The sequence below is a fragment of the Ursus americanus genome, chromosome 6 (genome assembly GCF_024610735.1).
Source record: "Ursus americanus isolate L20-20 chromosome 6, mUrsAme1.1.p, whole genome shotgun sequence".
In the NCBI taxonomy this organism is placed as follows: Eukaryota; Metazoa; Chordata; class Mammalia; order Carnivora; family Ursidae; genus Ursus; species Ursus americanus.
This window is the reverse complement of record NC_142132.1, coordinates 38,552,829-38,578,021: the sequence shown is the minus strand read 5'-3', so window position 1 is coordinate 38,578,021 and position 25,193 is coordinate 38,552,829. Positions and strand designations below refer to the sequence as shown.

Sequence of the window (25,193 nt, the reverse complement as noted above, 5' to 3'; positions counted from 1 at the left end):
TTGAATTCATGACTGCAAGATCAAGAGTTATGTACTCCACTGACTGAGCCAGGCAGGTACCCCTGTTTCTATACTTGTAAATAGCCAGTTTGTCCATTTCTTCTAGATACAGATGTTTGTGCTGTATTTTTAGCAGTAGGGGAATTCAAGTCCTCATGCCTGGGTTGTTAGGCATGGTGCAGAGGCTTAACTATTGCTCTTTATTACAGATGAATTGATATAAAACAGATATTTGGAAATCGTGCAAAGAATATAGTATGAGTAATACCTGCTTTATGATTTTCACATGACTTTCACATAAAAAGTGGCGTGGTCTATTTCGCAGTTTGGTTTTTAAGATGATCATTTTTATCCTAAATATGGCATAGGAGAGGAATTGCTTCAGGCAGACTTTCAGGTCTGTTACCTGGAGATAGGGGTTCATTTCAGAAGAATAGCTTAAATGGCTGTAAGGAGAGGAAGTCCTTCAAATTTCTACAAAATATTTAAAACCCTCTCTCACATTTGTGTTTTTGTGGCATAAATAGTCCTCTTCAGGCTTGTTATGGTCATGTACCAATGATGTAATAATGATTATTATACTAGAAGCACCAAAGGCAGCTATTGGTATGATATGTAGTAGGGTCTCTGGACATGGTTAGTTTGAATAAGTATTCCAAGAGGCCACATGGAGTTTGCCTTCTGTGACAGAGAATTTTGATGAATGAGTGATGAAAAAACTGCTCACCAGTAACTATTGTGATCTCCCATACAGTATAAGGCAACTAAACAGTAAGTACCTCTTGTCTTGTGTGATGTGAATATAAATATTCAGACTGTTTATTGGGCACAGTGCTCCATCTTGTGTCAGCCTCATCAAAGGCTTAAGGTAGAGTAGGTAATGTATAGTATGTAGACACTAACATTTTATTAATTATTGATTATGATATCTAGACACTAATATCACCTACTGTATTTTCCTGTTTTATTGGTTATCAATGATCACCCACCTATTATAACACTAGACTTTTAAAAACAATATTCTTTTAGTTCATTTTCTCATAGTGTTGATCCCTTCCAATTTTTACTCCCTTCTGTCGCTTGTTGATCAGAGAATCTGTGAAGGAGATTAATTCTGTGAGTTCTGTTGCTCGTTAGTAACACTGTCAAAGGTGGGACCAACCCACAAACACCAACTTTTGGTCCAGAGCAGAGTTCGGGGAGAGGTGGAATAGTTGGCTGCCCTTCAGATGTGACCTTAGGATTGGGCCGAATAAATGGCTACTCATCAAATATGACCTCAGAGTTGTCAGGTCCTGTTGTTTACGCTCTCTGCCTATTGTCCCACCCTCCAAGACATGGTTAGTAAGTGAAAATCCCCAAATTAGAGGTTCATTCTTTGGTTTAATGCTTCCATCTTTTTAAAAAATTCAAATAGCATGAAACATTACTACATTAAACCTTATGCATAATTTGGATATATTATTGGTTTTGTATACAGAGTTTGCTAAATTGCAGTGGGGACGGTGGCGGGGGGTCGGGTAGAAAACGTGTAATTCAATTACCAGGTACTTTGGAGGAATGTAGGAGAAAACCAGAAAAAAAGGCAGGTGTGCCTCGAATCACTGTATTTAGAAACTATTATTTTACCTAAGGGCAACCTTCTCAAGATCTCAGGAATATCCGTGGACCCTCATCTTCCCTGGAAATTTCCGTAGAACAGGGTTAGCACTACAGGCCATGGGCCAAATCTAGCCTGCCACCTGTTTTTGTAAGTAAAGTTTTATTGGAGCATAACCATTCTCATTCATTTACACACTTACTGTGGCTGCTTTCACGCTGCAACAGCAGAATTGAGTAATTTAAAAAAAAAAAATATGGCCCACAATACCTAAAATATTTACTCTCTGGCCCTTTATCGGAAAAGTTTGCCAGCAACTGGTCTAGAGAGTCTAGACTTTCAGAAGGTTAAGCAGAGCTCATAAATATTTTAAATTTATTTTAGACTTTTAAACCTTTAATCCTACCATTATGTGGATTCAAGGGCAGTGGTTTTACGGAAAGATCACTTCTATCAGAATGAATGTTTTTTCAAGAAAAAAAATTTAATCAGAAATATTCTTAAAATAAAGGATGACACTGCTGTTTAAAACCTAATGGCCAATGGAAAATTAATATCTGATTATCCATGTACCTGATCCACAGCCTCTTTCAGGTGTTCCCATCTTATTACATGAGAAAAATGTTAAAATTTCCCCCATAAAACATGTATCTTCTGTTGTTTTTGAAGGCTGAGTATTTATGTCAGACATTGTAACTGATTCAAATATGAATATAAGAGTATAAATATACAATGCTAATCTCACTATTGGAAATTTGAAGTGTTTTAGCTCAGTTATGTCTTGTCTTCTCCCTCTCAGTTTGAAGTCCATGGCCCAAAATGACTCTACCACTGGAGACTCTGTTCGGTAAAGAAGACAACCAGACAGGAGGCTGGGATGAGCATGCCACTGCATCAGATCTCTGCCATTCCAACCCAGGATGCCACCTCTGCTAGAGTCTACAGAAGTAAGACCAAAGAAAAGGAGAGGGAAGAGCAGGTATTAGAGAATACTTTGTTTAGTTTCTTTATTTCTGTTGTTTTCATTATATATGGTCTAGAATGATAAGCTCTTATGATCAGGGCTTTCTCCAGTAATATACTAAAATGCATATGGTGTAAATAGTTGGGCTCAGAAATTTTCTATATAGCTTTCTAGGTATCAACTTACTCTGCTGTGGTTATACATGACTTATTTATCTTCATTACCTAAAATGGTATGATTATTTCTGATAAATCTCTGAGAAAAAATTCTTTGAATTCTCAGAACATGATGCAAAGAATAAATTAATTTGAACCAAGATTTTATAAATACCTCCTACATACTAATCCCTGTTTGCTGTAAGGGTGTCATAATTAACAGCACAGAGCCTATCTGCCCTCATATGGCTCTTGATCTGGCCTGACAATGAAAACACATTAGAGTCTAATAACAAGGTTAGTGATGGAGGAATGCAGGACCACCGAATTCCAGCCCAAGGGGTCAGGGATGGCTTCCTGGAGAAAATAACATTTACACAGAGAACCCGAAGGGTGACCTGGAGTTAGCTAAAGAGAAGTAGAGTATCCCAATTGGGAGAAATATTATATGCTGAAAGCCCAAAGGCTAAAGCAAGGTGAGTTTGGAGAAATTAAAATAGAATAACTGGATCATAAAGGGTAGTGGCAAGATGGCAAGATGGGAGGTTGGAAAAGTTATAGGAGTTGCCATAAGGAATTTGGGTTTATCTTTGCAGAAGAATGAGTGATCAAATTTGTGTTCTTAAAACTTTTCACTCAGACTGTAGTTTGGAGAGTGAATTGAATGAGTGGTAGAGAGACTAGTTAGAGGATTATGTAATAGCCTACTTAGGCCAAGTTTGGCAAACTTTTTCTGTTAAGAGCCAGATGACAAATGTTTTAGACTTGGTGGGCCAGTCACATCTCCTCAGTTCTACCATTGTAGCATGAAAATAGCCAAAGACAGTATATAGATGAATGGTCATGACCATATGCCAATAAACCTTTACTTGCAAAAACACAGGTGACAGGCCAGATTTGGCCTGTAGGCTGTAGGTTGCCAATCCCTGGTCTAAGGAAAAGGTGATGGTGACTTTGTCTAGGATAGGGTGGTGGGAATAGAGAGATATTAGTTTATTAATCCACTGGGCTTAATAATTGCATGTAGGGTGAGGTAGGGAGGAATCAGGGATGACTCCTACTTTCTCCTTGCCTTTACTATGTGCTGTGTAGACATGTGCTCATTAGTTGTCACTGCATTCCTATTTTGTAGTAAATCTTTGCTGAAGACTCTAAAGAATCCTTGTTAAATAAAAAAGTAATGTCTTGTTTGAAGTTGAGTCATTATAGTTGATGGGGCACCACTCTTTGCCTTATTACATAAATAATGAAAAACCCCCCAAATTTATCATATATAGCTCTTGAAGTACATGGACTATGAAAAATGAAAAGGTGCCATATAATTTAAAAGAGGTCTCTGTATTCTTAGTTTGTGTTTTCCTTTTTTCAGTTGTTTATGTCGTCAGTCTGCACCCTTTCTGTTTTGCTGAGCTCTTAGGAGGAGTGTGGTTGGCATTGGTTGAAAGGCTGACCAGGGATGGTGGTGGTGTCGATGGATTTTAAACCTACCATTTTCAGTATTTCAGTTTTTCCTCAATTTGCTGGAGATGGGAGAATTCCCCATCTTTCCCATATTCTTTCAGTTTTCATTTGCGTTAATAGTCTTCATTTAAGATTCATTTAAATTAATGGGCTTTTCTTGTAACCCTTTAGTCCAAATGGATTTTTAAATACGACTACATAGAACAGTTTTTAGTCTAGGGTGCTTGCCTATACCAAATTGAGGTTGCTCGGTCCCTATTCAGTGCAGTGTCAAATTTGGACACCAGATGGCAGGAATTTCTTGATTATCTATCTATCTTTCTGTCTCTCTATCTGAGGAAGCTGTACTTTTTTGGAATAGAAGTCGTCCAACATTTTAGGCCAGGAAGAGAGATTCTTTTGGATATAAAACCCTGTTGCAGGTTTGTTTTAGTGGCTATTCAGTAAATACTTACTGAACTGATCTATTGGATGGGGCTGTTAAGGTTTAAATAAGTAGCATTAATGACTATATTCATGGAATTGGGATTTTAATTGGTATTGGGAAGAGGCACTCTTCTGTCCCACATTAGCATGGGGAATAGTTTCAACTTCTGGGAATCAAGGCGCAGGTAGTGGAGTTGCAGCCCAGACGGGAGCTTGAGGGGCCCCGTAACAGTTGTGGCAGCAGCTGGCACGTTGCTGAAAATGATTTTTTGTGGTGTCTGGGTTCTGAAATGTGGTATCAGAATTGATTTGGAAGGCACGTTTCTGTCCATTGGCGTCTGTTTTCCTTTATGCAGTTTCCCTGGCACAGTGAGTTCACAACAGAATTCTTTGGTATGATTTCTGGTCTTCTGTGTTTGGGAAGGGGGGGGGGAGGAGGGAAAGAGAAGCCCTGCAGAAAGAGGCACTCCTTCCTTCCTGCTCATCACCCACTGTTCTCAGAGCTGCAAAGGTTGAACTTTGTCTCACAGTCTCTGGGATAACATGAGATGGTTCATTACATCAATAACAATTTTATTGCTTCTGAATCTTGTGAGAAGAGAGGGGCCTTGCAGTTTACCCCAGAATCAAATAATCTAACCTTAACATTGACAGTTTTACCTGTTTTTATCAGATGCATGATTCTGTGACATCCATTGCATGAGCCCATATCTATGCAGTTCTAAGAAAACTTAATGACTTTTATAGAGTAGTCCGTGCAGTTGATGAATGAATGAGTGAATGTAGTTTTAATGGTATGGGAACCACCATGGAGTTAAGATGAATGTTTTATAATAAAAAGATTTCTGCTGCTGTTGCTTATGAACTGGGTAGATGTTTCTTGAGTTGCTTTTTTTTTCTTAGCGTTTTGTAAGTATTGATCCATTGCCTTCCAGACTCCGGTGTGCATTTAGAAACCTGATATGGAGGTTGTTTGCATTCCTTCTCTAAGGAATGTATTCTTCATAGTTTTTGGGAAGAATATTTTTTTTCTTATAGTTTAGAGAGTTATTGATTAATTTCTTATCTAGACTTAATCTGTCTTGTGGTTTGATAGGTCCCTTTACATTTTTCAAGATTATTTTTTGTTATGTTTCATTTCATTTTTAAACAGCTTTATTAAAGTCTAATTGACATACAGTAAACAATACTTAAAGTATACAGTATCTTCTCAAGCAGGATTGTGAACATATCCATCACTTGCAAAAGTTTCCTCCTACTCCTTCCTCAAGCAGTCACTGATCTGCTTTCTTTCACCGTAGATTAGTCTGCATTTTCTAGGGTTTTATATAGGTGGAATTATAAGTTACGTACTTTTTAAAAATCTAGCTTTTTTCAAAGATTAATTATTTTGAGATTCATCCAAGTTGTGTGTATCAATAGTTACGTCCTTTTCTTTCTTTCTTTAAATTTTTAAAAATTCAATTTAATTAATATATAGCATATTATTAGTTTCAGAGGTAATTTAGTGATTCATCAGTTACATATAGCACCCAGTGCTCATTACATCAAGTGCCCTCCCTAATGCCCATCACCCAGTTACCCCATCCCCTCACCCATCGCCCTTCTAGCAACCCTCAGTTTGTTTCCTGTAGTTAAGGAGTCTCTTATGGTTTGTCTCCCTCTCTGTTTCATCTTATTTTTCTTTCCCTTCCCCTTTGTTCGTCTGTTTCTTAAATTCCACACTTGAGTGAAATCATATATTTGTCTTTCTCTGATTTATTTCGCTTAGTATAATATCCTCTAGTTCCATCCATGTCATTGCAAATGGCAAGATTTCATTCTTTTGATGGTTGAGTAATATTCCATTGTGTGTGTGTGTGTGTGTGTGTGTGTGTGTGTGTGTGTACTAAGTTGTGTACTTCTCTTGCTGAGTAGTATTCACTGTATGGATTTACCACAATTTGTTTATTCATTCTCCTGTTGATGGACATTTGGATTGTTTCCAGTTTTTGGTGGTTATGAATAAGGCTGCTCTTAACATTCATACAAGCCCTTGTATGGACATATATTTCCTTTCCCTTGGGTATATACCTAGGAGTGGAAACATATGGTAGATGTATGTTTAACTTTTTAAGATACTGCCAAACTGTTTTCCAAAATGAGTGTACCATTTTACAAGTCCTACCAGAAGGAGGGAGTTCCAGTTCTTCTATATCTCTGCCAACACTTATGGTCTGTCTTTTTAATTTTAGCATCTAATAGGTGTATTATACTAGCATCTCATTGTAGTTTTAATTTGCATTTCCCTCATGAGTAATGATGTTGAGCATCTTTTCATGTGCTTATTTACCATCCTTACTTCTCTTTTGTCGAAGAGCCTCTTTAAATCTTTCGTCCGCTTAAAAAATGGGTGGCCTTTTTTCTTATTTGTCAGATTTTGAGCATTCTGTATGTATTCTAGATACAAGTCCTTTATCAGATATATGCTTTACAAATGTTTTATCCCAGTGTCTGGATTGTCTTTTCATGTTCCTGCCAGTGTCTTTTGAAGACTAAAGTTTGGTTTTAACTTTTTAAATTTTAGTGAAGTCAAATTTATCCTTTTTTCCCTTGTATTATTATACTTTTGGTGTTCTATTAAGAAAGCTTTACTTAACCCTTAGGTGCAAATAGTATCTTAGAACTTTTATAGTTTTGGTTTTACACATATGCCTGTGATCTATTTTGAATTATTTTTGTATCTTATTTGAAGAGTATATCCAATATAATTTTTTTGGTATATATCCAGTTGTTCCAGGAACATTTGTTAAATAGATTGGACTGTTTTTTTCTCCATTGCATTACCTTAAATCATTTGCCCATGTATGTGTGTGCTGATTTCTGAACTCTTTTCTGTTTAATTGATCTATTTATTATCTTTGCACCAATACCACACTGTCATAAACACTCCAGCTTAATAATAAGTCTTGAAAATCAGATAGTGTTCTTTTTCAAATGTGTTTTGCCTATTTTAGTGTTTTTGCACTTCCATATGAATTTAAGAATCAGATCGTCAGTTTCTACACAAAAGTCTGCTGGGATTTTTATTGGGATTATTGAATTTGTAGTTCAATTTGAGGGAGAACTGACATTTAACAATATTGAGTCTTGACCCATGAACAAGGTACGTCTCCTCTTTAAGTCTTATCTAATTTCTCTCATCAGTGTTTTGCAGATTTCAGCATGTTGATCAGTCTTACACACCTTTTTGTCAGATTTATCCCTATTTACTTTGTATTTTTGCTGCTATTGTAAATGGTACTATTTTTTAAAATTTTAATTTCCCATTGCTCATTGTTAGTACATAAAAATAAAATTAATGTTTGTGTATTGATCTTGTATCTTGTATCTTGTTTGCAGTTTTGGCAAACTCACTTATGAGTTTAGTAGCTCAATTCCATTAAATTTTCTATATAGGCAATTGTGTTATCTGTGAATAGTGTTTTATGCTGCCCTTTTTTATATAGATGCCTCCCTCCTTCTTTTTTGTCCTAGTGAACATCTCTAGTCCTTGTGTTGTTCCTGATCTTAGGGGGAAAGCATTTAGTATGCTTTCATCATACTTTCAACATTAAGTATGATGTTAGCTGTATGTTTTTTGTAGCTACCCTGTATCAGGTTGAAGTTCTCTTACATTCCTTTTTTTCTTTTTTTTTCTTTTTATTATGATATATGGTAGTCACCGTACAGTACATCGTTACTTTTTGATGTAGTGTTCCATGATTCATTGTTTGCATGTAACACCCAGTGCTCCATGTAATTCGTGTCCTCCGTAATTCCCTTCACTAGCCCACCCCTCCAACCCCCCCCCCAAACCCTCAGTTTGTTTCCTGGAGTCCATAGTCTCTCATAGTTCATTTCCCCTTCCATTTGTAGTTTGCTGAGAGTTTTGGTCAGGAATGGATAATGGGTTTTGTCAAATGCTTTTTCTGTGTCTTATCAAAGATAAAGCTGTATTCTAGTTAAAGCAGGAAGGGCAGATTTTATTCAGTAATAACTATTGTAGTGGGGAGGAGAGTCCAGTGTGAACTGAACTCAGCTTCTTTTTGTGTGGAGGTGACTAGGATATTTTAAAAGGAGAATGAGGGAGTGGAGAGGAGGAACAAATGGGAAATGAGTGGGGGCTTGAGCAGAGTCAGGGATGTAGAAATTTACAAAAAGTTGGAAAGGAGTGATTAAACCATCTGGGTTTGCTACCTGGTGCTTACTCAAGCTAGGCTTGTACTCTCCTACAGAGATTGGGATATAGGGGCCCTATCCTCAGGTGTTGGCTAGAACAAACAGTAAATGCTTTTGGCAACCTTGAGTTTTTCCAGGCAGGAACTTAAGAGGGTTATAATCATCATTCTAGGGACACAACCATGAGAAGTTAGAAACTATGCCAGTTAGTGTTAGTGTCTCTTGGTGCAGGGGTTTGGATGGAGTCATAAGTACCAGAGTTCTTGCAGTTCTGTCTACTGAGGTGATTGTATGGTTTTTATTTTTTTATGTTGTATATTCGTCAAGGATCTTCAGAGGGACAAGGATCTTCAGAGAGACAGAGAGACAGAGACCAATAAGATATCTTTATCTGTAGATATATAGACATAGATATGAGATTTATTATAGGAATTGGCTCATATGATTATGGAGGCTGAGAAATCCTACCACCTGCTATCTGTAAACTGGAGAACCAGGAAGTTTGATGGTGTAATTTAGTCCAAATCCAAAGGCCTCAGAACCAGGAAAGCAAATGTTGTAAGTTTCAGTTTATTTCTAAAGGCTGGAGTCTGAAGGCCTAGGAACCAGGAGTGCTGATATCCAAGGGCAGTATAGGTGAATGTGCTAGCTCAAGCAAACAGAGCACATCCACCCTTCCTCTGCCATTTTGTTTTATTCAGGCCCTCAGTGGATTTGGGTAATGCCCACCTGCTTTGGGGGGCATTCAAATGCTAATATCTCTGGAACCTCTCTCATAGATGTACCCAGAAATAATGTTTTACCAGCTATCTGTGTATCCCTTAGCCGAGTCAAGTTGACACATAAAAGTAACCATCACAGTTTGTTAATACGGCAAAGTACACTGGTTGGTTTTTGTTTTTATTTTTTTTGAATGTTAAACCAACTCTGCATTTCTGGTATAAACCACACTTGGTTGTACCATATTAACTTTTTTATATATGGTTGGATTTGAATTTCTAGAATTCTTGTCTAGACTTTTTGCACCTGTGTTCAAAGGGGATATGGGTCTGTAGTTTTCTTTGATTGTAATGTCTTTGTCGTAAGGACAATACCAGCCTCATTGGTGATTAGGGAGTTGTTTCTTCCTCTTGAGTATTTTAGAAGAGTTTAAATAGAATTGGCATTACTATTTCTAACTTAAAGTTTGGTAGAATTAACCAGTGAAGCCGTCTGGGTCTGGAAAATTTTTTTTTTAAAGATTTATTTATTTATTTTGGAGAGAGCTCATGTGTGTAAGGGGCAGAAAGGGGCAGAGGGAGAGGGAGAGAATCTCATGCAGACTCCTTGTTGCATGCAGAGCCCAACATGGGGCTTGATCTCATGACCCTGAGATCACGACCTGAGCTGAAATCGAGAGTCAGACACTCAGCTGACTGAGTCACCCAGGTGCCCCTGGACATTTTTTGTGAGCACGTTTTAAACTAAAGTCTCAGTATTTTTAATATAAGGTTATTTAGGTTATCTGTTTCTTTTCTAATGTGCTTTGATAATTTGTGTCTTTTATGGAATTGGTCAGTCTCATTGTTGAATTTATTGGCATAAAATTGTTTATAATGTTCCCTTATTGTCTTAGTCCATTCTGGGCTGTTATAACAAAATACCTCAGACTTGATGGTTTATAAACAATAGAAATTCATTTCTCATAGTTCTGTAGTCCCAGATCAAAGTGCCAGCATGATCCCGGCTGAGGGCCTTCTTCCAGGTTGCAGGTATCTCGTTATAGCCTCACATGGCAGAAGATGTGAGGGGGATATCTCTGAGGCCTCCTTAAGGACATTATTCCATTCATGAGAGCTCTGCTCTCTTCACCTAATCACATGCAAAGTCCCCCTTCCTAATACAATCACATGGGCATTAGGATTTCAACATATGAATATGAATTTTGGGAGAGACACAGACATTCAGTTTATAGCACTGATTATCCTTTTTTCTTGATCATCTGGTCACGGGTTTATCAGTTAAATTGATCTCAAAGAATTCTTTCAGTTTCATAGATTTTCTTTGTTGTCACTTTGATATTCATCATTTCCTTTCCTCTGTTTCCTTTGAGTTTAATTGGCTCTTCTTTTTCTAAGTTCTTTTTTTTTTTTTTTTTTTTAAGATTTTATTTATTTATTTGACAGAGATAGAGACAGCCAGTGAGAGAGGGAACACAAGCAGGGGGAGTGGGAGAGGAAGAAGCAGGCTCATAGCAGAGGAGCCTGATGTGGGGCTCGATCCCATAACGCCGGGATCACGCCCTGAGCCGAAGGCAGACGCTTTAACCGCTGTGCCACCCAGGCGCCCCAACTTTTTCTAAGTTCTTAAGGTAGAAGCCAAGGTTATTTATTTGAGACTTATCTTCTTCTTTTTTTTTTGATTGAAATAATCTTATTTTTAATTTTTTAAAATATGTTCAGTTAGCCACTGTATAGTATATCATTAGTTTTTGATGTAGTGTTCAATGATTCATTAGAGACCTTTCTTATTTTCCAATGTAGGTGTTTAGAGATTATAAATTTCTCAATTTCTGCTTTTGTGGCATCTGGCAAATTTTGCTTTTTAGTTTCATTTTTATTCAGTTCAAAATACTTTTTTTTAATAATATATTTTTTTATTATATTATGTTAGTCACCATACAGTACATCCCTAGTTTTTGATGTAAAGTCAAAATACTTTCTAATTTCCCTTTGATTTCTTCTTTGATCCATGGATATATGTTATTTAATTTTCAAAATTTCTGGACTTTTCAGAGATCTTGCTCTTATTTATTTCTAATTTGATTCCATTTTGGTCTGTAAACATATTTTGAATAAGTTAAATCCTTTAAAATTTATCGAGGCTTGTTCCATGGCACAGAACTGGTCTCTTTTCATAAAAGTGCAGTGTACACTTTAGAAGAATGTGTATTTCTCCATTGTTGGATGGTGTGTTCTATGAATGTCAGTTAGGTCAAGTTGATTGGTAGTGTTTTCCAAGTCTACTATATCCTCGAATCTGGTTGTTCTTTTAGTTGAAAGAGTGGTAGTGAAATTGCTGACTATAATTCTGGATTTGTGTTCTTTTTCCCAATTTTGCTACATGTATTTGATGCTCTGTTATTAGGTGCATAAACACTTAGGATTGTTTGGCCTTTGATAAAATAAGCCCTTATTATTATGAAATGATTATCTTTATCGTGATGATAATATGTTTTGCTCTGAAATCTACGTTGTGAATGATATAGGCGCTACAGCTTTCTTCTGATAAGTGTTAGTATAGCATCATGTTTTCTGTCTTTATGCTTTTAACTCATTTGTGTCTTTATATTTAAGGTGCTCGTATATAAGCAGCATGTGGTTGGGTCTTTTTTATCTAGTCTGACAATCTCTGCTCTTTATTTAGATATTTGGACCGTTTCTATCCAAAGACATTATTGATACAGTTGGGTTAAGTCTTCCTATTTGTTTTCTCTTTGTCTCATCTGCCTTTGTTCCCCTTCTCATCCCTTTTGGCCTTTTTAAATTCTTTGTTGGCTTATAAGCTATAACTCTTTATTTTAATGGTTTTTTAATTTAAATTTTTTTCAGGGTTTATAATAGTATACATTTTTAACTTGTCACAGTCTAGTGACAGTCTAGTCTATCACCTTCAAGTGATATTATATTACTTCAAGTATACTATATAAACCTTACAATAGTATACTTTCGTTTCTTTCCCCCTGGCTTTTATGGTATTGTTATCCTACGTTTTTCTTATATATATGTTATAAATCCCAGGGTTATAATATCATCATTTAAAAAACATTTTTAAAGAGATTAAAATAATAAGAAAAATATCTATTTACTCTTATACATACCATTTCTGTCATTCATTGTCTGTTTGTGAAGGACTTTGACATTTCTTATAATGTGGGTTGGCTGGTAATGAACTTTTCAGCTTTCTTTTTCTTCTTTATCTTTTTAAGATTTCCTCATTTCTTTTTAAGATTATTTATTTATTTATTTAAGAGAGAGACAGAGGTGGGGACGGGTAGAGGGAGAGAATCTTCAAGCAGACTCCCAGCTGAGTGTGAAGCCTGATGCGGGGCTTGATCTTCTGACCCATGAGATTGTGGCCTGAGCTGAAAACCAAGAGGTGGACACTCAACCGACTGAACTACCCAGGCGCCCCTTGTTTTGTTCATTTCCTGGGTCTGGGGTTTGTTGAACTTTGTGGATTTGTGAATTTATGGTTTCCATTGAATTTGGAGTAATTTTCAAATATTCTTCTGCTCCCTCCCTTTGGGGACTCCATTTCAGACATTAACTCTTGGAAATTGTCCAGTGTTATGCTTTATTTACATTTTTAAAAATTGTATGTTTTCTTTCTGTGTTTTATTTTGGATCATTCTAATTGCTGTGTTTGAGTTTATTAATCTTTTCTTTTTCCACGTCTAGTCCGCTGTTAATCTTTTTAGTGTATTTTTCATCTCAGGCTTGGTATAGTTATTGTCTCTAGAAGTTCAGTTCGGATCCTTTCTTTATATCTTCCATGTCTCTGTTCAACTTTTTGATCATAAGATCCAAATTAAACTTTAAAAAATTTATTAAAAAAAACTGACTTAAGATACCAAGTGGTGGATATCTTTGTAAACTTTTTTCCTTCTCCAATTTCAGCATCTGGAATTTGTACTATCTGAAATACATTTCCACTTGATTAACTTAGAGTTTTCTGTATTTCTCTGCCAGTTCTCTTTTCTTTTTCACACCAATAATTTTACCATTTTAAAGAATCCATGTTTTTCTCATTCTTTTGTCTCCTTTCCCCATTATTTGATGTTTTCCTATCCTCAGTCCTATTTTATTTTATTTTTAAAAGATTTTATTTATTTATTTGTCAGAGAGAGCGAGAGGACAAGCAGGGTGAGTGGCAGGCAGAGGGAGAAACAGGCTCCTCGCTGAGCAGGGAGTCCCATTCGGGACTCGATCCCAGGACCCTGGGATGATGACCTGAGCAGAAAGCACTGAGCCACCCATGCATCCCACTCAGGCCTATTTTAAAATATCCTTCTTTCTGTGCATTTAAGTAGGATTTTTAACATGTATTTTTGAAAGTCTAAAAGACAAATTTTATATTTGGCCATCAAATCAATGTTTAGAAATTTGACAATATTTGTAAATTATTTTCCAAACCTATGTCCATTTTACTGAAAGGGTCCGCTATAAGCAACAGCATTATTTCCAGTTAGTTTAAGGAGAGGGATTTAATATAGGGAAGTAGTAGATGCTACAAAGTAATTGAAGGGCTGGAGGAGCAGGCTGGGTTTCCAGGAACAGCTAATCCCAGCACTCTAAGATTGCTCTGCTGGGATCAGCTGACAAATCAGAAAGTTGCTGTTGCCACTTCTGGTGAAAAAAATCACTATCTTTACCATAGTTGGAAAAGCTGCCACACTGCTACAGACTTGGCTGAAGTAGGAAGAAGCTTCTGGCTCTAGAACCACTCACTTTTGCCATTATCTGGTCTGGCAAAATGGATGCTCTGCCCTCTGCTTTTCTCCCCCATGTATCATCTCCAAATCAAAATTTTGAGTGTGAGTGCATTGAATAAGCACAATATAATTATGCCTGGAACCCATATTACAAGATTGTTCAGAAAATATATTTTTAGGGGCGCCTGGGGGGCACAGCGGTTAAAGCATCTGCCTTCAGCTCAGGGCGTGGTCCTGGTGTTACGGGATCGAGCCCCACATCAGGCTCTTCTGCTATGAGCCTGCTTCTTTCTCTTCCGCTCCCCCTGCTCGTGTTCCCTCTCTCACTGGCTGTCTCTATCTCTGTCAAATAAATAAATAAAATCTTTAAAAAATATATATATATATTTTTTAAAATTTCTGCTTTATACCCCTTTAAAATGAAATTGATATGGATATTGAATGAACTGGCCTACACTGTGGTATTTCTTGAAAAGGATAAACAAAAAGGTAATTCAGTGAATAGCTTACATTGAAACAGTAAATAAGTTCCATGGGAAAAGAAAGTACTCTTTTCTTTTATGTATTTATAAACAGTTCTTTTGCTGGCCCCATTGGCCTCACATCTTGCTTCTGATTTTACCATGAAGCATCAGGATGATGATCTTTTTTTTTTTTATGCTTTGCCATGTATATTTATAAACACTTATATCTTAATGAAATAAGATGTTACTGGAAAGACAGTTTATACAATATGTAATTTCAATGAGTTAAGCACATAGGTATTCCATTTGCTTTTACACATAAGTTTATATGCCCTTATAGAATGATGATCATCTAACCACATTTATATTTGCTATGAAAATACATGAATGCTGGCAGCTAATACTGTACTCATCTTTACCTGACATCTTCTGAAAAGATGGCCTCTCAATTTGTGACGGTATTTTGAGGCATAATCACTACACTTTTACTTCTTACTTATTCTCTTTTTGCTATTCGATAAATCATTCCCTTTTTAAATAGTAAAATCTGCGTTTTAACATCCCAGAATCTAGCCCAACTCCCAGTTTATTGCTCGAACCTGCTCTGTATCATTGTGGCTGGCTTGTTCTTGGGGCACCATTAGGGCATCTCTCAAGGCACTGACCCACTGCTTCCAAAGGTAGTTCTGTTCTTTTTTAGGTGACCAGAGATTTGAGATCCAGTATAAGGACAAACTCTCTGTAGCTTTCTTTTATGGGCAGTCTTACTTTTTCTTCCAGGAACCATCAGTCTTATTCTGCAACATAAAAATTCATTATTTCACGTATTACAAAATTGAATCTCTCAACATTCTGATTGTTCTCTTTTGGACCACTCCTAGTTTCTTCATGTAAGTGTGTTTAAATGAAGAGATGAATATACATCTTTAAAATATACCTGTCCCAAATTACTGTCTCTGGTTAAGTGTCACCCTGTGTGAGATCATTTGTATGACTTCTCGAATCATCTATCTACTTTACCTGCAAGAGCCCAAGAGATTAATATTCTCATACCTAGAAACAAAGATTTCTTTTGTCATCTGTTTACCTTTCCTTGGTCCCTGGAGTGGTTTTTAAAAATCTACTTCCTAGCATGTTTTTCCTGCCTGGTAATCAAACCTATCATTGTAACTCCTGGTTTGCTCAAGCACTCACAGAAAGTTGTAGCACACTCACTGTTTAAGAAACAAATTCTAATTCTTTTCTAAATTGTTATTTTCTGCCTTATAAGGCTTGTTTTCTTTAAGAATGAGGAAATAAGCTTAGATGTTTTTCTAGAAATAGAAAAGCATGCTGTTATCACACATTAAATACAAGTTGATCAGTTTGAACTGTTATGTTTTCTTTTGCATACATAGATTTTGAAGCTTGAATCCAGATAAAATTACAAACAACTTCAGGGTCCTGCCATTTTAAATATTCTTAGTCAAAAGCCAACAGTATTGATTCTAGCTATTTTATATATTAACAGCTTACTTTTCCCAGCCAGTTCTCACATAAGTCTTGGACTGGTAATGGTTCGCTGTTTACTTATTTAGGTATGGAGATGGAAGAATGCCCAGAATGACTGTAGCTGAGCTCTGTGATGGTGATCTAGTGAGACTCCATGTCATGCAGGTAAAACCAAGAGTCTGGTTTGGTTATGAGGTTGGCTTGGGTGTGTGCCATGAAAATTGACCGAAGGTGGTGCATAAATATATTTGTCTGGGTCCTACCTCAGGACTCAATGGTTACGGTTTGTGGCTTGTCACTATGCTCTTAGAGCTGCCGTACCTGCGTTAAACAACTAGGAGGCACGTAGTTGTTCAGATTTCCTGTCAGTAACCCTGTTGAAAATAAGAAAATAAGAAAACCACTCAAATAATATTATTGTATCCTGTAATATTTTTTTAGGGGCTTTTATATCTGACATCATTGAGATATGACTCCTTTATTTTACACAAATGGAGAAGTAGGTCCCAAGAGGAATGTGTTACCCATGGACCCTTGAATTTGTGTGATGTTTCTTCCATATTATTTTGTTTCCTTTTAAAAATGCTTTCCCATGAATATAAATTCACTGCACACATTTATACTTTTATTTATGCATCAAGCAGATATTAACAGTGTATTATGTACTGGAAAGAATCCTGCCCTCGAGGAGCCTATAATGTGGCGGTGGAGATAGGAAGAGCCATGTCAGAGAATGCAGCGAACTCTCTGACAGCAGTTTCCCCAGTGCACGTAACTGGTGATCTTTTGGTTTGTGATGTGGCTAGTTACGCTTTTGCTTTTGTTTATCCCATTTCTGCTTGGAACTTAGGTGTTTGAAGTTGAGGATCCAGGACTTTCTTCACTTTTGGAAAGCCCTCACTCATTATTTCCTCAAATATTGCCTTTTCCCCATTCTCGTCATTCTTCCTCTCTGAGAATAAAGCTCACTGTCTTCTGCCATGCTTTCTGCCTGTCTGTGTGTGCTGCACTCTGGGCGATTTCTTCAGCATTCTCTTTCTGTTCACTAACCCACTCCTTAACCAGGTCTCGTTCTGCCATTGAGGTCATAATTTCAATGTCTACATGTTTTTATTTCATACATTTTTAAAATTTCCTGTCTTTGCATTATGCTTTGTAAATTTTTTCTTTATCTCTGTGAATATATAATTCAAGTTTCTTTCCTTTAGCTTTAGCGTGTTGTTTAATGCTCTGACTTTAAATTTTTTCCTTGCTCTTGGCCCCTGGGATTTTTTTCTTCTTGCTTTTGAGCTTGGCTATGTAGTAAAAATTATTTTGCTATATTTTTCCAGGATTTATATGTGACTAGAGATGGGAATAGGGTGTTATATTTTTTTGGTATAGCTCAGAAGCTCCAGTTTCCCCAGTGTACTCTGAATTGCGTGTATATGTGTAAAAACAACTCTGCTGTGTTACCTAAAACTCTAGTTGAGAAAATTCTTCACATTTTACAGTAAATATGGTTGATACATCTCCTTCCAGTAAGTGGATGTAAGCAGTCATCCATTAATTAATTATTCACTAAACAAGTGGCCATTTTTACTGCATCTGCATAGATACTACTAAGGATTTGTTTAATTTAACACACTTATATCATGATTATTCTATACGAAGCACTGTTCTTTTAAGGACTTTACAAATATTAACTCAGCGAATTCATTTGATCCTCATCCAGGTACTGTTAGGTATTATCATTGTCATCCATAGGCACCCTCCTCTTACAGATGAGGCACAGAACAGTTGGATGAGTTTCCTGGGGCTCCCCGGTTGGCAGTTGGCGAGTGTCAGAATTGGTATTCACACCCAACCTCCACACTCATGCTCTTCATTCACTTGCTTTTTGCATGCTGCTCTGCCAGCCGCTGGCCTTTATCTTTGCAAACCACACGTCCCTCCTAATGAAACTGGCCCAGCTCCGCTTGCTCCGTGTCTTCATTCCCCCAGCGCTCAGTGAGTCTAGACTGAGCTCGAGTCAGATGTTTTTCTGTTTGCTTCCTTATGTCTTTATCTTCTGTCTTCATTGATCTGTTCATTTTTTTTAACAAATGTATATTAAGCACCCATTACATGGTGCGTGCCGTCAGATGTTGGGCATAAATGCTGCGTAACACAGAGACGCCCACTGTGCTGCCCGAATCTCTCCCAGGCCTTATGCTTCTGTAAGCCACGCCTCGTCTGTGGTCCGGGTCCTGGTCGGCTCTCTGCTGCAGCAGCCTGCATGTTGGTCTCCGTACTTCGGCCTCCCTCTTCCTGCTCTGCATACTGCTCCTGGGAGAATAGGCAGTTACCCAGTTCGGTGTGGTAAGTGCCATAGTCTAGAGAAGCACCCCGACCCAGTCTCGAGGTGACAGGGAGGCTTCTCTGAAAGAGGAGATGTCAAAGATGAGTCTTAAGAAGTAAGAGTTAGTTGGAGATAGAGGAGAAGAGTGTTTGGCATAGTACAAGGCAAAAGTTCCTAGAGAAGCGAAGGATGGTATATGTGAGGTGCTGAGGAAAACTCGTTATGATGGAGCTTGAGGTGTCAGGTGGGGAGCAGTGAGATGAGGCGGGAGTAACTGCAGTGGTGCTAAGGGAACTGAAACAGGGAAGGGTAGAGCTCTATTTTTGTAAAGTAACCATAGTTTGGTGAAGGGGATTGGGGAGGAGAGCACTCAGAAAGCTAGTGCTCTGTGTGATGATGGCCTAAGCCAGGGAGGTGGTACCGGGGGGAGAGAAGTGAGCAGATCACAAGGAGATGGACTGGAGGTGGGATTGATGACAGTGCGGGTGGCTGATGGATTGTGTTGGTCATGGCGAGGTGATGTCTGGTCGAGACAGTCACTTTAATAGAGGAAGGACAGCAGGTTAAGAAAGATGGGGAAGTTGGATGGTGAACTTGATGGTGAACATGAAAGTGTGAGGTACTTGTGGGTGGGCCACCTGAAGATATCCAGAATTCAATTGTGTCTGAATCTTTAGAGAGGAATCTATTTAAGCAAGAGCTAGAAAGAGAGAAATTTTGGAGTTGGGTACCATATAGACAGTAAAGGAGGCCCTAAGAGGAGATAAAATTGTCGGTTAGAATGAATTGCCTGAGAAGAAAAAAGGGTGTGTGACAGGACGCTGAGGAAGGGAAGTCACCATCTCCAGTCACTATCTCACAGACATCCCTTATCATGGCAGCAAGCACCCCCGGTGACTTCTAGTGCTTGCTGTATTTGAGAATATTTTATCTTTTTTCCATGCCACTTTTGCACCGGCCATGAAATATTGCCCCTTTTATTCAGTCATCCTGATGCTGAGTTTGTATGTTTTTTGTGTTTGCTTATAAAGAACTAAATTTACCACATTTCAAAAGTCTGTCTTAAGTAGCAGGGGACTGCTGTCAGATTCATAGTATTTAGGTAATATGTGAATAACTAGTACTGGTTGCAGTTACAAGAAAGTCTTAATAATACCTTTTACCGTGGGGCTTTGTTTTTGAATTAGGCTTAGGCTGATTGAGGCATAATGCTGATGTATTATTAGCCGTGTAATTAGCACTAATAAGCAGAGTCACACACCCAAATTGTGAAGCACATGCTCAGGTGATTCATACTGTCCCCCAAAATTCATTGACGTTTGTTCCCCGAGAGCAAAGGTCTTCTCTTTAAATACACTGTGTGACCTAGGATTCTGCCGAACTTGGATGAGCCTCTGCTTATCAGCCTAGTTCTTGTCGTCACTCAGTGAGTATCACTGTCCTCCTTTCTTGGCCTCAGTAGCCCTCCCACAACCAGCGCACGGATAGCAGTTGTCTTTGGGAATATAACAGACAAGAGACTAGCCAGAGTCTTCTAATAAGTGAACTTTGATAACTTTGAAAAAATTACTCTGTTAAGCTCAAGATAATACTAAGAGTTTTTTGAGGAAAATTTGAACTTTGTACCCTTCACTTTAAAACATTATTTATTATGAAAAACAGAAAAATATGGGGATACTATTTTAGACTGAAAGGGGCTTAACAACCAAATATAATGTTTAAACCTTAATAGAACTTGCTAGACAGGAGAAGCTGTTATAAACTGCGTTGAGACAACTGGGATGTTTGAATATTGTTTATGTATTAGTAAGTATAGACTTGTGGTTAGTTTTCTTAGACTTAAAAATGGTATTGTGGTTGTACAGAAGAATATCCTTGTTCTTAGAAAATGCATACAGAAATACTTAGTGTAACGTGCATAATGTCTGCAACTTACTTTTTTTAAAGTTTTTTAATTTTTAAAAAAGGATTTATTATTATTTATTTTGGGAGAGAGCAAGAGAGAGTGAGTGGGGGAGGGGTGGAGAGAGAGACTCTTCAAGCAGACTCCTTCCTGACCATGGAGCCTGACATAGGGCTCAATCTCATCACCCCTGAGATCATGACCTGAGCTGAAACCAAGAGTCTGACACTTAACTGACTGAGCCACGCAGGCGCCCCTGCAACTTACTTTCAAACGGTTCTGCCAGAAAAAGAAAAATAACAAGGAAAGGAAAAAGTGTGTGTGTGTGTGTGTGTGTGTGTGTGTATCAGAGAGAGAAAGAAAATGTGGCAAATTTTAAATCGGTTGATGCATCTAGTTGAACGATATAGGGTATCATATTATTCTTTCATACTCTCTGTAGATTTGAAAATTTTCAAAATAAAAAGTTTTGGGAAATAAAAGACTATGCTGTTGTCAGATATAAGGTAAAGTCGGGATTGCAGTAAACAATGATAAAAGAGTAAACAAAAATAAACAATTTAGAGGCCAGTGGGTAAGTTATATAATGAGATGCTTCCTAGGTATTCATATATTTTTACATCTCATTCCAAATTTTTTGTGTTTTAGGATTGTGCAGACATTTGTTGATGTTTATGCGCAGTTAGAATAAAGGGCTCTGTTTTTTAAATGTGGTTATTGCTGATCGCTAGTGGTATTCCTTACCTATCACATTAGTAGAATATCCAAAATAAAGTTGTGACTGTATGTAGATTTTCTCTGTGTTGTATATTAGGAGATTTTCTTCCTTTGTTTAGATTTTTGCAAGTTGTGCTATCAAATGTCTATTCTTGCAGTGTTCTCAAATGTGTGGCTTGCTGTTTCTGGCTGACCTTTATTCTCTGTTGTATTTAAGAATAGCCTTCAACCTGGCATACCCATGAGGCGTATGCAGACTTTCCGAAGGATGCACAAGCGTGGGTGGGCTGAAGGGGATCCGTCTTCGGATCTTCCCCTTCCATGTATGCCTGAGCCTGAGACTGCTCGCCTGCACCTCCTCTCCCAGCAGCTCTTCCCTTCTCGGAAGAAGAAGGACACATCTGTTTATTTTACTCTGGAAATAAACCTCTCAGGCCATCGGAGAGACAAGTGGAATTACTGGTTTGGGGAAATCTTCTAATAAGTAATCAAATTACTTCATTATACCTGCCTAGGCCATTTATCTTTCCTGTCTTACACAAACTGTATTTCTGAGGCCTCACAGCTAGGCTCTATTGGCCTGTGATTGCATATTTTGAACTCATGTTATAGACAGGTTGATAAAAGTGATGTCGTCTCTTCTACCCCCCCTTACTGCTCTTCAATCAAGAGCTTTTGAGGAGAAACCTTCGAGAGCAGAGCAAAGTTTCAAGTGATGAAAATGTTTTGTTTTGTTTTTTTAAGATAACATATTTAAAGACAAGCTAAGTTTTCAGCTGTTGTCAGTTCTCAGTTGCTAGGATGGATCGCAGCCATAGAGTAATGTGTATTTGAATAGCTGAAGCAGTATTTATTAGTGAAGCTGATTGTTTTAAATGTGACTAGGATATTTTCTTGGACTACACAGTTTTTCAGGGTAGTTCAGGTAAAATATGAGGATAAAAATATTTCGTGATTTCTTTCAGATAAAATGTGTATCATTCAACAAAGTTAATGCCTCTTTATTGAATCTTCTGAAATATTCTGGTTATATTTAATGGTCAAAATATTTTGTATTTTCTTCCTCCTATTAATAAAAAATGAAATTTGTTTTTAGCAGCACAGTAATTGCAGTATGTTTTAGTAATCTCACCTTGGTATTTGCTCCACATCCTCTCTTGTGTGGTGGAAAGGAATTCATAGCCTACATCAGTCTTTAGAATGTAACAAAAGCATGCGATTGAGTTCCCCTTGGTGACTGGCACAGGTCTGAATCCTACTTGACACTTATTTTAGACCTCACTCCCATTCTGAATCCTAAGTCTGATTTTGCTTTACCCAAACCGCACAAATCTTCATTTGTATTTTTTTATCCTGGCTACATATATTTAGCAGTAATTATTTTCTATCATTGAAGGAACTTAATCTGATATAATTTAGGTTGCTAAATTATAAGTTTGATAATATACTGTATACTATGTCAAGTATTCAAGGATTGCTTTGATGTTTAAGAATGTTATTATGGTGAATACTCCGTTTTTTCCCTATATTTAAGTAGGTCTATATAAGGTATTTATAAATTCTCTAATTTATATGCCCATTAGGGACTCCATTCTTCCATTCCATTCTCCATTCCCTTCCTCCATGAATGGGTTGTAAAAAGTAGGCATGTAAAAGAGAGAAAGAGAAATTAGCATCTGTGTCTCTGATGTGGCATTTAAAAAATTCTACCACACGGTTGTTACCTGTAGTTATTTGTTTATATCCCATAATAGAGTACGAATTCCTTACCGGTAGGGATGATTTTCTTTCCCCCTGGCCAGAACTTTAGTTGGGGAAAGGGGAAAAATAAAGAGAGGACCCACAGAGAGGGGAGATACCTGGAACCCATGAAGCACCCAGCCTTGATAGGGAGGCAAGTGGAGCGGAGCTCCAGCTTTCTAGGCAGTACTAGGACTGGGGACATATGGAGTGGGGATGCTGGGAACTCCTGCAGAGCCAAGCTACATTCCAGCACCAGGGTGCAAGGGTCCTGAGAATGGATGATATTTTATTCATCAACAGAAGTCCCTTGTAGCATATAACTATCCAGGTTTGAATGAAGACATACTCAACTTTTTGTAGATGGTAATTGTAATTCTGCTCAAATATTTGTATTTTCATTTTAAGAGTAGGTCAACAAAGTATGCAGTGGCATTTGGAAAAATCTGGGAAAGATTTTCTTGTGCAGACTTCTTCCCAGTACATCTGTTAGAGTTTCTGTAGCTGTGGGATTCTCAATGCTTCTGTTACAAAACTGGCAAGGTCTCCAGTCCTCTGACAAGTACAGTGGTTTGACAGCTAAGTTCGATTAGTGTATGATGCATGCTTTATTAGAAATATTGTGGTGTAGAGCAATGATATGATACTGGTAGCTTCGAGAATGTTCGTGTATGTGGCAGATAAGTGAGAAGAGGGTGCCAGGTGGAAAACTGTACCAGTGTCTGAGGGCACAGTTTACTGCTGAGCTGTTATCAGCAGGCCAGGCTAGGACTGGCATTCTAGAGATAAGGTGGAAAGGTCTACTAAGTTCCCACATAGGGTGCTCTCTTGGGTAACTTTTTAGTAACTGAGAAAGACCAGTCCTTCTGAAAGACCCAAACAAGCATATAGTAGAGGTCAGAGCAAACCAGATAGCTTGTCCAGGGTATCAGGCAACATTTGAAGGAGCAGGTTTTAAGGATGTTCAAGAACTGGCAAGCTAAGAGTTCATCATCAGGGTCTTCAGAACAATGGCACTGACAGAGAAAAGCCATGAATGAGTGTTGACTACAGGCAGGTAGTCTTATGAGTACTTTCCTTTTATATTTTCTGCTGTTTCAGGAACATGTTATTGTAACAGTCTTAAGAATTTGAAGGTCTTGGTTGGAACGTCATCAGTGGAGAGATATGTGTATTCTGTAATCAAGCCACAAACTCTGTATTCTGTCTCACCTAAGCCTCTCCATCCTGCATTTCCGGTGGCACTGTAGCCTAGAACTGGAAGTACTCCGGGGCGGTCCAACTTTGATGCAGAGTTTTTATGAAAGTTGAAAGGGCTTGACTGACAACCACCAACTTGCCCTATTTCATATTTTTTATGAAAGCCAGGCCCTCCATAATCAGGCCTTTCACGTCAGATACCCAAAAGGAATCAAAATTCTTTATGAGATACTTGGAATATGCTGTGAGTTCATCATGTGTTGTTTCTGCTGCCAGATGAAATAATCTTTGGAGAAATAATCTTTACCAGAAAATATATATGTTTTAAAGTCTTCAAGAATAGTTCTTTCAGTGAGAATTTTCAACCCAGTGCAAAAGATACTTGAAAAGAGGAAGTTGGGTGAAGGAATAGATGACAGTAATTGAGGGACAAAAAGAAAAATTAGAGTGATAACTCAAAAAATTTGTTATATTTTAAAATATATAAAAAACCAATAGTTTAATGACTAAAATGATGATTATCTCGAAATTGGAGAATTAGTTTACCATGTAGAATTAATATATTACCCAGCAATCTTTTATGCTTTTCTTATGGTTCGTCACAGAAAAAATGTTGAAAACTTTTACCTATTATATAGGATGTGTTTACCCAACTTTAGTCTGTGAAAGAGAACATGGAAAATATAAGAAAATTTGAATGATTCTGTGTTCCAAATTCTTCTCTTATAGTTTCAGTTTCTTACAACACTTATAGGCCCTTTTTAAAAAGATTTATTTTAGAGAGAGAGAGAGAGAGAGTGCCTGCACATGAGTGGGGGGAGGCGCAGAGGAAGAGAGAGAATTCTCAAGCAGACTTCCCGCTGAATGTGGAGCCCAATGCAGGGCTCACTCTCAAGGCTCCGAGATCATGACCTGAGCCAAAATCAAGAGTTGGCTGCTTAACCAACTGAACCACCCAGGTGCCCCTTATAGCCCCTTCTTATAGCAGAGGTTCTCCCTTTTATGTTATAATTCTTTTTTTTAAAAGATTTTATTTATTATTTGAGAGAGAGGGATAGTTAGAGCACGAGGTGGGGGGA

General features: G+C 37.6%; 1 protein-coding gene across 9 annotated transcripts in view; it reads left to right on the top strand.

The window, feature by feature from the left end:
• Positions 1 to 25,193, top strand: part of MARCHF8 (membrane associated ring-CH-type finger 8) — a 131,601-nt gene that overhangs the window by 58,382 nt on the left and 48,026 nt on the right. For 4 of the 9 annotated variants that reach the window (XM_045809870.2, XM_087862933.1, XM_045809869.2 and 1 more), the window contains exon 2: positions 2,400 to 2,579. In XM_045809870.2, coding sequence (XP_045665826.1) covers positions 2,478 to 2,579 — 102 coding nt within the window. In that variant the 5' untranslated portion in view covers positions 2,400 to 2,477. Of the gene's footprint in view, positions 1 to 2,399; positions 2,580 to 16,320; positions 16,400 to 16,730; positions 18,575 to 25,193 lie in introns of those variants that run through there. The other 5 variants (XM_087862932.1, XM_087862931.1, XM_045809871.2 and 2 more) reach the window with 3 other exon arrangements.